The sequence below is a fragment of the Medicago truncatula genome, chromosome 4, assembly GCF_003473485.1.
Source record: "Medicago truncatula cultivar Jemalong A17 chromosome 4, MtrunA17r5.0-ANR, whole genome shotgun sequence".
NCBI lineage: Eukaryota > Viridiplantae > Streptophyta > Magnoliopsida > Fabales > Fabaceae > Medicago > Medicago truncatula.
This window is the reverse complement of record NC_053045.1, coordinates 51540904-51554812: the sequence shown is the minus strand read 5'-3', so window position 1 is coordinate 51554812 and position 13909 is coordinate 51540904. Positions and strand designations below refer to the sequence as shown.

The following is a 13909-nucleotide window of genomic DNA, read 5'->3' as shown; positions in this document are numbered from 1 at the left end:
TTAGGTTTATAATTATCTAATTAGGGTATTTACTAATTAAGTTCAAAATAGAAAATGAATGTAAAAGGGTGGCCCACAGAAAAGAAGAGGTAAGAATATACAGCTTAGGTCTAAACCATAGGGTCAGGCTTTTCAATCAATTAAAGTAATATTATATATTGGTCTCATATTCTTAGTGCATGATTGGTTATGTGATAGCAAAAATTGATTTCTACTAAATTTATTTAGTAAAATTGATTTTATTAATAATGAATTGATTATAAAATGATTTAGGTTTGAATATATTTGCGAAAAAGTGATTTAATATTTTGATAAAAAATCATGTTAGACTAAAAAGTTACAAATGAATTTTCCTCAATATAATCAAATCTATCAAAATCAATTTTATAGATACATACAAAAGTAATCCTGAATGCTCCAAACACATACTTCATCATAAACAATGACAAACAAGTTTGTCAATTCAATCTTGACTGCTCCAAACACAGGCTTCATCATAAACAATGACAAACAAATTTGTCAACTCAATCCACTTCACATTGCACATGCATAGTGTTTGCATTATGAACACACAATAAGAGGTCTGCTTGTAGCCATACATTATTAGTTTGCATGTCTACTACCTTATTTAGTCTCTAAAGCCACTTTGATTATACAAAAAGATTATAGTTCGACCTTGCTGCCTTCTAACAAATTTTTTTCCACTAACAAATTAATCAGTGACATTTGGTAAAAAAAAGAAAGAAAGATATATATCTCCTATTGTAGAAAAGAGAAGCAAACAAATAAATTTTATTAATGACACACAATAGACCTTCAATCACATAGATAAAAGAGTCCAATAATTAAGGCTACATATTTATAGCCAAAGTTCAGAATAGATGCATATATAAGATAATCAAGCCTTAAGAATATTGCAGATCATGCCTCTCAAAAAGTATAAACCCTTGGATGGGTTATTATACCTTAATACAAAACTTAATTCACATATGATTTCCTCCTCCTCCTCCACCTTCACTCATATCCACCGAGGAAGTATCAGTCCAAGGAAGAGAATAAGGAAAAGAAGAATAAGTAGTAGTAGGAGATTGTCTATAAAACCCTTCATTTCTTCCACTGAACTGTCTTTGTGGAATTGGTTGAACTGATATCATTCCTTGAGGTACAGAAAGAGATGCTGGAGGAGGTGGAGAGATATCAGCGAGGGAATAGCGAAGAAGATCGGTGTTAGCAGCGTCGAGTTCCTTTTGAAGCCTTTGAACTTGTCTTTGTAGAAAAGAGATGGCTCCTACACATCCATAAACTGGATCCCTAACTCGTGCTTCGGCTTCATAAGCAAGGGAGTTCACAGCATCCTCCCTTTGGTGAGGGAGAAGTTCATTGAGAAGCTTTGTGACATTGCTAGCACCAAATATTTTGTGCACGTTTGCAAATTTTTGAGGCTCTTCTGGAGGGAAGTAAGGTGCAAAGATGCATCCTGGCATGCATTTTCTCCTCAAGAATTTGCAGGCAGCACAAGGTGAATTGTATGAGCTGGATGATGATGCCATTTTTATTTATATTAATTCTCTGCACATAATTAAGATATTGAGAGACTTCATCATAGATGCATTTTGAACTCTTTAACAATCTAAGAACATGCCAAGTTCTTCACTAAGCAGTTTTCGAAATATATATTGGTATTTGGTATAATAAGACTACCAATCATGAAAAACTTTCCCTTGTTAAAAAAAAAATCATAAAAAACTTTCCTAATGAATTAGAATATTTACATATCCCTCCTTAATCTTTAACATACATCTTATACATGCAAAGAGATTATGCTGAATAATATGAGTTTAAGGAACATATTTTTTTTGTGGTGGTCAGGGTTCGAACCTCATTTCTATTCTTATTTATTTGTATCTTAATTGTCCGGAAGGTTTGAGATTGACAGTTAAAGTTTGACCTATTAAGTTCAATAAACGAAGTTCAAATCCTCTCACCAGCGGAGACAAAATGGTCATTAATATCACTTTAATTATTAATATTTCTTTTCCTTTCCTAGTTTCTTTTTAAAATTTTCTTTCTTTCCTCTTTCTCTTTACCATTTTAGATCATTAGCTAGGGAAAGTCAGCAAAGAATTCTTAAATAGTTTCAACATTCAAACATGAAAGTTTTTGCAAATTGTTGATCTGAATTTGTCTTTAAGTTTAAGAGGTTGTTTTCATCTCATTAATTCTATATTAGGAAACATACACTACCGTACAGATATAACAACACTTTGCCTTTCCTCTTCTGCTAGGATTTTGCTGCATGATCAGAAGTACCAGGTTATAATTACCTTCTGAAATTTAATCAGTTTGAGTCAGGGATCTGGCTTATTATAGTTCAATTGCTACAATACAAAACTTAAAAATGGAAAAGTCCCACAAAAGTATATCGTTTTTGTTATGTGTATCAACTATTACTTTATTTGAATGAAACAAAATCAGAGAAAAAGAACTATACATGCATAAGAAAAAGAGAGAAATAAAAAAGACACATGAACATGATTTTACCTGTTTGTGATGTAGGTTTCTTAGATTCAAATTAAATAAAAGGGAAGTACCTTTTATCCTTGAGAAGCTCCTCTTTTTCCCCTCCCTTGAGAAAGTAGTCTAAGCTAAGGAGAAGCACCTCTATGAGGAAACCCTAATTGGAAGAGAGGAAATTTAGAGGAGTGATAGTGAGTGAGAGAGATAGAGAGGCGGAGAGAGATGTGAAAGGTGATATAAATTAGTGGAAAAAGGTGATAGCTAGTAGAAGGGCAAACAGAAACAACATTGAGTGGATGGAGAAGGAATGGATGCAAAAGACAAAGCTAATAAATGGAGGTATATAGACTAGAGAGAATAACCTATGACCTTGTTGTATAGTATCTCTAATAATAATATCAAGAATGTGAGGATGTCTTGCATTCTCAGTCTTTCTCTAACTATGTACTCAAACAGATCCTACAAACATTTTTGGGGAACACATCAAATCTGACTTTTTAATTAAACGTTTCTGTTTAGCATGAAACTAATGGTCCATTTCGTACATATTAATCATTCTCCTTAGCTAAGTAGTTAAGGATTAACCGCAAATTTTTTTAGTTGATCTTAGCTTCCTTGTTATATCACTACTTAAAAGATGGTTTTTTAAGTTACAAAATGATCCACCTTATACATCAATAATGAGACGATCATGTTTTTTTTATTTGAGTAAAGAGACTACCATGTTGTTGTAACTAATGTCTAACGTGACTAAATCCCGACGACTACAACATCAATGCACTTGAAGACATAAATTAATAAAAATGAGTGGCATGAAAAGTTTATGCAATGTGATCTTTAGATCATGTTTATTTATAACCGGTTCAACTCAAGTTTTTGGTGAGATTAAACTGAAGTTTCTTAAATGCGAATTTAATATTTGCGGAAACAAATCGGTTATAAGGAAAATAACATCATAAACTTTATTATCTACAAATAATCATAACATAAAGTATGTGACGATATCAAAACAAAGTATATAGGAAAAGTGGCTCTCACGAATCTAAAACATTGAAAACAATCATATGTGCAGCGTGCTTAAGAAAGACGGTAGATCTCGAATATATGAGAATAAACATTTATCTCTAACAATATTTATTCTTGGCTTTGACCAACAATTCAATTTGAATCACTCAAGTATGTGACAAATAATTTTGGGATAAAATATATATGTTTAGGGTCTTGTAAAATTTGGGTTTTTCATTTATAGTCCGTATAAAAAAATGAAATGTTTGTGTACTTCTAAAACTTTTCGTATGTCTTCGCATTTGAACCCTTTAATGTAAGTTCATAGGACCTAAATCTAGTTTAGATTGAGTTAGGTTTTGATTAGGGTCCAAAAATAGTACTTTAAAATATATGTAAATAACTGTCCATTAAGAATCACATCACTACTCTCCTATAGAAATCTTATATGCATGTTTTTGAAAGCTATGTTAACATGAATCATTTCACTTTTATACATATGAATTGATTCACTGTATGAAAATTGACTTATTATATTTTTATTGATGTGAATTCATTCACAGCTCAAGATTTATGAATGAGTGAATCGACTCTTTGTTTATCAATAAATATTGTTTTAAACATCGAATTGATCCGTAAAATATTTATGTGTGAATATGTGAATCGATTCACACTTTCTAATGAGTTTATTCCTTCTATTCTCAAAAGCTATATAGTTCATTACTAACAATTTTTCTTAACACGGAATTTTCTCATTTTTCTTTTCTCAAGCACTCAAATATTTGAAAACTCCTATATAATGATTGTAATTGTGATGCTTGAGAGTTAATTTGATTAGAAAAATCATTGTATGCTATATTGAGATTTTCTTGGGTTTTACAATTTATGGCAACTCAAACCTAAAGGGATGATTGTGTGATCTTTCACCTCCAATTGTGAATTCAGTGTTTTGTTCACTTGATGTTCATGCAAGCATTGTTGAAGTAGCATAGGTCAATTGATGTTCATGCAAGCATTTTGAAAGTGCTCAAGAACATCATTTTGGCGAAGTCACATGTAATCTTGAGTGATCAAGATTTGGTTTGTTGAAGGTTAGATCAAGACATTGAAGACTTTAGGGCTCAAGGGGATTGAATCGTTGTATTTGAGGGAATTAGTAATTTGTTTTAACCATCAAACAAATTACATTAAATATTGAAGACATTGTAATGTCTTTGACGGTAGAACTAGACTTTCCCGTTAACAAGGATGGTGTGGATGAACTACTGCAAATCTTTGTATTATTCTTCTAAACCCTTAACTCCTTTAATATTCGTTGCATATAAGGTTTGGAAATCCAATAAGCTTTGGTTCTTGTTAAATATTGAAACTTTCTCAATAGGGTTCAATAATTATAAGTCACAAACCTTCAATTGAATCAATTTGTTATTAGTTGATTAATTTCCATAATATTCTAATAAGTTTGGTAATTAGGGTTTATCAAGTATCTAGTCAAATTAATTTGTATTAATCACTATGTCTTGCAATCAATTAATTTGTTTATTATCTCAATCAAATAATTTAATTGCGTCATTGTGACTATCATTACCTCAAGTTTGTGTGTTTTGCAATCATTCTCATGTAGGTTCAAACTTTCATAAATGAATCAAATACGATAAACTCACATAAAAGCCTTTTTGCTAATCTTATTTCAAATTTTGATTTTTATCCAACAATTAGTATAAGAGCATCGGGTCTTTTGACTTTACTAGTCTTTAATTAATATAAGTAAAAAAAATGTACATGTATATATTTCATTTCAATTAATTATATATTAACATGAACATGATCTGATGCTTGTTTAAAAAAACATGAACATGAGCTGACTTACTACTGAATGTTTTGGAAACCCCCATTCTATGTACATGTCTACCAACAGTTTTAATTTGAGCATGTTGAATGTGCTGCAATGTTATAATGAGTTCAAATGAAGTCTGAGATTGCATGATACGACATGTCATTGCTGCTCTTTCCTTTTCATACATTCCCGGGACACATTAGATGAAATTTTTTAACATAAATAGGGTTTATGTAGGAACACGTTATCTTTATATGATCAAAATAATAATAATAAAAACATTACTCGTTCCTTTCCAAAAAAAAAAAAAAACACTATCGACTAGATATCTTCACTATACAAACACATGATGAGAGTGATTTTAAACAGTATATCATTTTAACAATTCTACCAAAACATCATTTATCATCATAACAAAAGTAAATTCAATTCCAGTCACCCATCAGTACCTTTATGAGTGATCCAATGCAAGCTTATAGAATGTGCATGAAAAGATTTATGAGTGAAGTGATTAATTGAAGAAGGTTTTAAGGAATAAGAGTAAGTACTAGTTTTTAGACTAGCTAAGCAATAAAAAACGTGTAAGGTTTATGATAGCTAGGCAGATAAGTTTTAACTCAACAAGATTCTGATTCCTGTTTTCAGAGAATTAGAATCCATGTGTCGCATTCTTTAGCTGAACCAACAATTTCCAGACACCTTGGTTCAATCATAATCAACAATTCAAATTTAGCAACAGCTGTATAGCATAAAATTACTAGAAACAGTAGAGAACTCTTGTCACATGTGAATTATCCAAGTAGAACGTTTTCAATTTTTAAACTTCTCATAATAATCAATCAAGTTAAAGCCTCACATTAAATAAAAAGTGGTTATAGAATGATATATAATTGAGATGGCTATAGTAATTAATGTCTAAATTTTAAGGCGGTTCAATAAAATAAAAAAACCAAACTAAAATCTTCTAGTTATCTATCTATACCTTTCTTTATGTGAGAAAATCTACAGATTTTTTCGTTTTTGTTAAAAGATAATCTCAAACTCCATGGAAATACAAATCAAGCTTGCAATGTACAAGGTGAAGAAGAAAAAGAAAATCTGAAACTGTGTATTATTTCATATCAAAACTGTGTTTACAACTGAGTTACTCATATGTATATATAGAGTATTCTAATACACTAACTCAACTATGGTTACTTAAACTCACTAGTAACTAACTAATAACTAACTGCTACAGCTGTAATTTGTTAAGCTACTAATTAGTTACAGAGTGAAACTTGCTGCTCAAGCAATAGTAACCAACTTAATCTTCACTATCTTTATCATCCCCCCTCAAGCTGGAATAGATATCAATCATGCCAAGCTTGCTCTGAAGATTATTGAAAGGACCTGGATGCAATGATTTTGTTAGTATATCAGCAACTTGTTCCTTTGATGATACTGGTAGTAAATGAATGATGCCTTCTTGTACTTTGTCTCTAACTACATGACAGTCCATCTCTATGTGTTTTGTTCTTTCATGAAACACAAGGTTTGCTGCTATGTGTAAAGCTGATTTGTTATCACAATAGAGAATGATGGGTGATGGATGAGATATGTGAAAATCCTTCAACAAGTAAAGAAGCCATTGTCCTTCACAAGTAGCTTGAGCAAGAGCTCTATACTCAGCTTCTGATGAAGATCTTGAAACTACATATTGCTTTTTACTTTTCCAGCTTATAAGTGATTTGCCAAGAAAAAAACAGAAACCAGTTGTAGATCTTCTGGTGTCTTGACATGCTCCCCAGTCAGAGTCAGAAAAACCCTTCAGTGTTAGAGGTGAAGAGGAGCTGAAGAATAATCCTTGGCCAGGGTTATTTTTAAGGAACTTGAGAACATGTAACCCTGCAAGCATATGCTCAGTGGTGGGAGCATCTAAAAACTGGCTCAATTTACTTACAGTATAAGCTATTTCTGGTCTGGAGTGTGTCAAATATAGTAGTCTGCCAATCAGTCTTCTATATGTGGTTGATTCAGATAAAGGTTCTCCAGATGTTTTGTGTAGTTGAAGTTGTGGTTGCATAGGAGTGGGACAAGGCTTTGAGCTTAAGAGACCAGCGTCTTGTATTAAATCTAGAGTATACTTTCTTTGGCACAAAGTGATTCCAGTTTGTGATCTTGCAACTTCAAATCCTAGAAAGTATTTCAGAGTTCCTAAATCTTTAATGCTGAATTTCTTGTCCAATAGGGTCTTAATTTGTTGAATTTATGTAGGATCAGTCCCTCCTAAGACCAAATCATCTACATACACCAGAATAACAGTGAAACCATGAATAGATTTCTTAGTGAAAAGAGAGTAATCAGCTTTAGATTGTGTATATCCTGAAGAAACCAGGGTTTCAGTGAGTTTGGTGTTCCATTGTCTGCTTGCCTGTTTTAATCCATAAAGGGATCTTTGTAGTTTACAAACTTGATTAGGAGCAGAGAGAGTAAGACCAGGAGGAGGTTGCATGTATACTTCTTCATTGAGATCACCATGAAGAAATGCAGTATTGACATCAAGCTGGTAAAGAGGCCAATTTTGAGAAGCAGCAATAGACAGAAGAACTCTAATAGTTGTCATCTTTACCACAGGACTGAATGTGTCCATGTAGTCAATACCTTCTGTTTGTGTGAAACCTTTGGCAACAAGTCTGGCCTTATATCTCTCAATGGTGCCATTAGCATGAAGTTTAAGTTTGAAAATCCATTTACAACCAATGGCTTTCTTATGAGCAGGCAGTGAAGTTAATGTCCATGTATTGTTTTTGTTTAATGCCTCTAACTCCACTTTGACAGCATTTTTCCAATTTTCATCACACATTGCATCATCATAGTTTGTAGGTTCAGGGTTAGAGGATAGAGATAAAGCAAAGTGTTTGTGTGCAGAAGAGAGTTGTTGATAAGACAAGTATGAGGATATAGGATACTTACAAGATTCAACAGATGATGATGGAGCAGGAAGAGATGTAGGATGAATTGTATTGGTGAGTAAATTACAATGATATGCTTCTAGATATGCAGGTGGTTTGTGAAGTCTAGAAGACTTTCTGATGATGGGGGTATTATGTATTGATGAATCATTATGTGATGAATGCATTGTGGAATTAGAAGAAGAATGAGGATGAGATGCAGTTGACTCAGATGAGTGCATATGATCAAATGAAGAAGATGAATGATTGGTGGGAATGCTTAAGAGTGGTGATGAGGATGTAGAAGGAATGTAGGGTGAATCATTTGACGTATGAGATGTGAATGAATGATATTGATTATGGTTATGATTATGATCAGGAATACTATCATCAAATAAAGACTGTGCAGAAATGGAATGTGCAGGTTTTGAGATAGGTTCAGATGATACAGTTGATTGATAGGGGAAAATATGTTCAAAAAATATAACATCTCTAGAGATGAAAATTTCTTTATTAAGTAAGTCAAACAAAATATGACCTTTAACACCTTGCTTATACCCCAAGTAAACACATTTTCTTGATCTGGAATCCAATTTATGTCTATTAGCTTGAAGAGTAGAAGCAAAGCATAAGGAACCAAACACCTTGAGGGAACTAATGTCAGGAAGACAATCATAGACAATTTGAAAAGGGCATTTTTGAGATAAAAAAGGTGTAGGTAACCTATTGATAATGTGAACAGCATGACCAATGGCATGAGCCCAAAAAGATTTTGGCAAGTTTGCTTGGAATAAAAGAGATCTAGCAACACCAAGTATGTGTTGATGTTTCCTCTCCACTGTGCCATTTTGTTGTGGAGTGCTGACACAAGAGGTTTGGTGTAATATGCCTGTGGCATTGTAAAAATCTTTTAAGAGGAATTCCTGACCATTATCTTTTCTAATAGCTTTTATTTTTGAATTAAACTGATTTTGAACGAGATTGACAAAAGTTTTGATGATAGAAGCAGTTTCAGACTTAAGTTTCATCAGGTAAACCCAAGTAAATCTGCTTTTGTCATCAACAATGGTGAGAAAGTATTTAAAACCAAACATAGAAGTGATAGCTAGAGGGCCCCAAATATCCATATGAATTAAATCAAAAATTTTGCTAGATTTATGGGAACTTAAAGAGAAAGGAAGCCTTTTTTGTTTAGCATAAAAACAAATATCACAAGGATTATAAGAACTATCAATTGAAACACAAGGAAAAATTTTCTTTATTTCAATCAACTTGTCATGTGAAGCATGACCAAAACGCATATGCCACAGATTACATTCTTTATTCAAAGTCACAGTGTTGACATTATTTATACAATGCAGTTTAGGGGTATGAACTATACTAACTAAGGGTGTCTTAAGCAGATACAATCCATCTTCCAACTCAGCTGCACCAATCATCTTCTGGGAAGGCTTGGCCTGTATCAAACATCTTGTATTATCAAAAAAGAATGTGCAGTGTATATTTTTGATTAGTTTAGGGATAGACATGAGATTGAAAGAAAATTGTGGGAAATATAGAACATCAGTGAGGTAAAAATCAGAAGTAAAAACTATGGTGCCTACTAAATTTGTAGAAACAATTGAACCATTAGGCAATTTGATATTGATGGGTGCAACTCTCTTCATGCATTGAAAAAATTTTAAAGAGTGACAAACATGGTCTGTGGCTTCTGAATCAAGAATGAAAGCATCAGGTTTTGGTAGAAGAGGGATGGTGCATATAATACCTGTGCGTGATGCAGGAGTAGTGGTGATGTGATTCAATCTATGAGATGGCAAAGTGCCTGAATTTTGTAAAAGTGCTAACAAAGCTTTGTGTTGCTCAGAAGTAAGGGAGAATTTCTCAGCAATAGACTCATTCTGATCATCTTCAAAATTTGCAGAATTCTGCTCTTCCTCATTTCCACTAATATTTGTGCAGTTGTTGATGGAGCTTTCTTGCTGATAGTGAGGAGGGAATCCATATTTCTTGAAACAAGTTTCAACTGTGTGATTGGATTTTCCACAGAAAGAACAAGCCCTGATTCCTTTACCTCTACCATATGAAGATTTGCCTCCTCTATCACCTCTACCACGAGAAGCATGCATATTACCTCTACCATATGAGGGATTCCCAGAAAAAGAGTTGTTGGAGACAGCTAAGAGCTTTGATTCATCTAATGGGACAACTACTTGTCTTTCTTGCTGAACAAGTAAAGAATAGACTTTACCAATACTAGGAAGAGGATCCATCAACATAATTTGGGACCTAACAGCTGAAAATTGTTCATTCAAACCCTTGAGAAAACGTATAACCTGATCAGAATCTTTATATTCACGCATCTTGGCAATAGCCTTGCAATCATCCACACAATTACTAGTGGGAATGGGTCTGAAATTATCTAGTTCTTGCCAAAGCTTCTTCATTTTAGTGTAATAAGAAGAGATAGAACTTTCACCTTGTTTCAAGGTGTAAATTTCCTCTTGAAGATCTGAGATACGAAAGATGTCACCTTGATAGAACCTTTCTTTTAGTTCATTCCAGATTTCTAATGCAGTATCCATCCATAAGATGCTCTGAGAAATTTCAGGATCAACGGAATTGCTTAACCAAGACATTATCATCGTGTTGCAGCGATCCCAAGCTATTGAATCATGATCATCATCACACGGTCTTGGAAGCGCACCATTGATGAAATGCAGTTTATGCTTAGATCGTAAAGCAACTTGCATGGAACGAGACCAAGAATGGTAATTGTTGCCTGAAAGCATAGGAGTAACCAGAACTGCACCGGGATTCTCGTTTGGATGCATGAAATATGGACTCAAAGTATCTGTTTGATAACCCTTGTTCTTGGGAACGGCGTAACCGCCATGAAAGCTACCAGAAGAGCTTGCATCAGAAATGGTGATTTAAGCGGAAAAAAAAAAAAGAAACGTAAAGAATTAATGGAGAAAATCAGAAATGAAAGAACGCGTTAGAGTCAAATTGATTTCTAACCGAAAAAGGAGAAAGAAGAAGAAGATCCATAGAACAGGATCAAAACAAGAAATTGGTGGAAAATTGAGATGAAACGCAACGGAAGAAGAAGAGAAATGGAGTTGAGGTACAGTATGCAACTGATACCATGTTAAAAGATAATCTCAAACTCCATGGAAATACAAATCAAGCTTGCAATGTACAAGGTGAAGAAGAAAAAGAAAATCTGAAACTGTGTATTATTTCATATCAAAACTGTGTTTACAACTGAGTTACTCATATGTATATATAGAGTATTCTAATACACTAACTCAACTATGGTTACTTAAACTCACTAGTAACTAACTAATAACTAACTGCTACAGCTGTAATTTGTTAAGCTACTAATTAGTTACAGAGTGAAACTTGCTGCTCAAGCAATAGTAACCAACTTAATCTTCACTATTTTTATCAGTTTTTGTGGTGGCTGGATTGAACCTCAGAGCTTAAATATATTATATATTGTTCATATTTTCATACTAACCGAGTTAAGCTCACGAGAATAAAAGATCTACGGTTTGGTCTGCTTAAGCTTCAATTTTCTTATAAAAAAGAACATTTAAAACATCATTTATTCTAAAAAGAAATTTTTTTAATGACAACTAAGAAAAATGTCTTCTCCATCTAACTTCTTTTTTGTGGCTCTTGCAATTGCGTTTTTATATTTCATTCTGATTTTAAGGTGATTTCCGTTTAAAATTGGGTTTTATTTTTTATTTTTCAAAAAATTCAAAACAAATAGTTAAATACGATTTCAAGAGCCAGAAAGGATTCTCTCAAAAAAAAAAAAAAAAAAAAGAGCCAGGAAGGCTATTAGATGTATTTTAACATTTAAACTAGCGTTTCTTGAAGAAGAAAAAAAATGTTGTTTTAAGTGTTTTTTTTTTTTTTTTTTTGTAATAAAAACTTAACCAAATTGAATCGTACGCGACTGAAACATAGTCACTCCCTTTTTACCAAAAAAAAAAAAAAAACATAGTCACTCCCTCATGATATACATAGTTTTCGGTCGCTTTTTCCCTTTCAATTTTATCCTTCATTCAAACTTTTATATTTACATTTTTATCCCTTTTATTTTATTATTTAAATTATTAATTAAAAAAATATTATTCCATTAAAACAAGAGTAACACCACTTCAATAGAAATGTAAATTATTTAATTAAAAAATAGTTAAGTGTCATTAAAATAGAAACACCGCCACAAACCCTATGAAAATAGCTTATTTTAACCTTATTTACAAACAATATTTGATAATAATATGAATAACAATCAATATTTGATAATAATATAAACAATTAAGCGTAATTAAAAAAATGAATAGACGGATACATCATCATTTCACTAGTTAATAATGGCAATTGAACCATTAACAGTTTGGTTTCCTTACCAAATTGAACCATCAACAACCCAACTTAAGATTTTTTGGTGAAAATGTAGTGTTAAATTTCACTACGTATTCCTCTGTGTAGGGCTAAGTTATTTCGGTTTAATAATACTTGGCTAGTAAAAAAAATTATAAGAAAGGATTTGTGTTGAAAGAAAAAATTAAGATTACTGAAATTTGGATATTTTGGTAGTATTGTTGTGAAATTTCAACATGTTTATTGGAAAATTGAACTGGCTGATTTCAAGACCGAGAATGTTTGGTTTCTCCTCGGAAGAAAGAAATCAAAGATATATGATTATTTAGTGTATGTTTAGTTAAGTGGTTAGAAGACTTGATTATATATATATATATTTTTTTTGACAAGAGAAGAATTGATTATATAAAATTGATTTTGACTAAAAGGGGTTGAAAGCAAAAATAAAAAAAATCATGTTTGGATACATTCAAGTGAGTTGAAATGTGAATTTGGATACAAAAATCAACTCTAGAATTAAAAGTTAAAAATTATAGCTTCAAGTATAATCAATTTCAGAGACTCAAAAACAACCAAATATATCATAATTAATTCTACATCTACGAAATTAAGTTCGGTCCCTCTAGAATTGGAACCAAACATACATTTAGATTTTTTAAAGAAGGAGATATTTACAATAATAGGTATCGGTTCCGATGAGCATAGCTCAATTGATTGAGACAATACATTAGCAGGTTCAAACCTTGAACATCTCATTTATTCACTTTGAATTCTAACCGGTAACTACTTGAAAAAGAAAAGAAAAAAAACAATAAAAGGTATCGATTTCATGTTTGTGCCAAATTCATGAGAAAGGTAAAACTTTTTTTTGACAAATGAGAAAGGTAAAACTGTTTAGTGGAGTATGTGGTAGTAATTAAAAGTTTCTGTAAAGTAATATTTCCAATTGTGCTTGACTCATTATTTTAAGGACATGCCAATTGCTGGCCAAATTTAGATCGGATTTTACTCCAAGATTGATTATAGTGAGCAAAATGAATGGCTTCCAACACTTTCGATTTAGATGAAAATGAAGAAAATGTGAAAAAGTCCTAGCCTCATTTGTCTTCGGATTATAAATAAATTTATAGTGATGGGACCTTAACACACACTATTCTCTCATAATTCCACTTGAAATATTTTGAACAATAAGAATAAATCTAGTTTGAAATTGCATGAA

The 13909-nt window shown here is 32.2% G+C and overlaps 1 protein-coding gene across 2 annotated transcripts; it reads right to left on the bottom strand.

Annotated features, from left to right (window-relative positions):
- Window positions 1-765: 765 nt before the first annotated feature.
- LOC25493732 (protein LATERAL ORGAN BOUNDARIES) lies at window positions 766-2902 on the bottom strand. Of its 2 annotated transcripts, none has more exons than XM_039833083.1 (2): window positions 2542-2902; window positions 766-1569 (listed from the first exon to the last, which is right to left on the bottom strand). In XM_039833083.1, exon 2 carries the CDS (start codon window positions 1548-1550, stop codon window positions 984-986), a length of 567 nt encoding a protein of 188 aa, XP_039689017.1. In that variant the 5' UTR covers window positions 1551-1569; window positions 2542-2902; the 3' UTR covers window positions 766-983. The 2 variants fall into 2 exon arrangements, with proteins under 2 accessions (XP_039689017.1, XP_013457768.1); XM_013602314.3 differs by having other exon boundaries at window positions 2592-2899.
- Between the last annotated feature and the right edge of the window lie 11007 nt (window positions 2903-13909).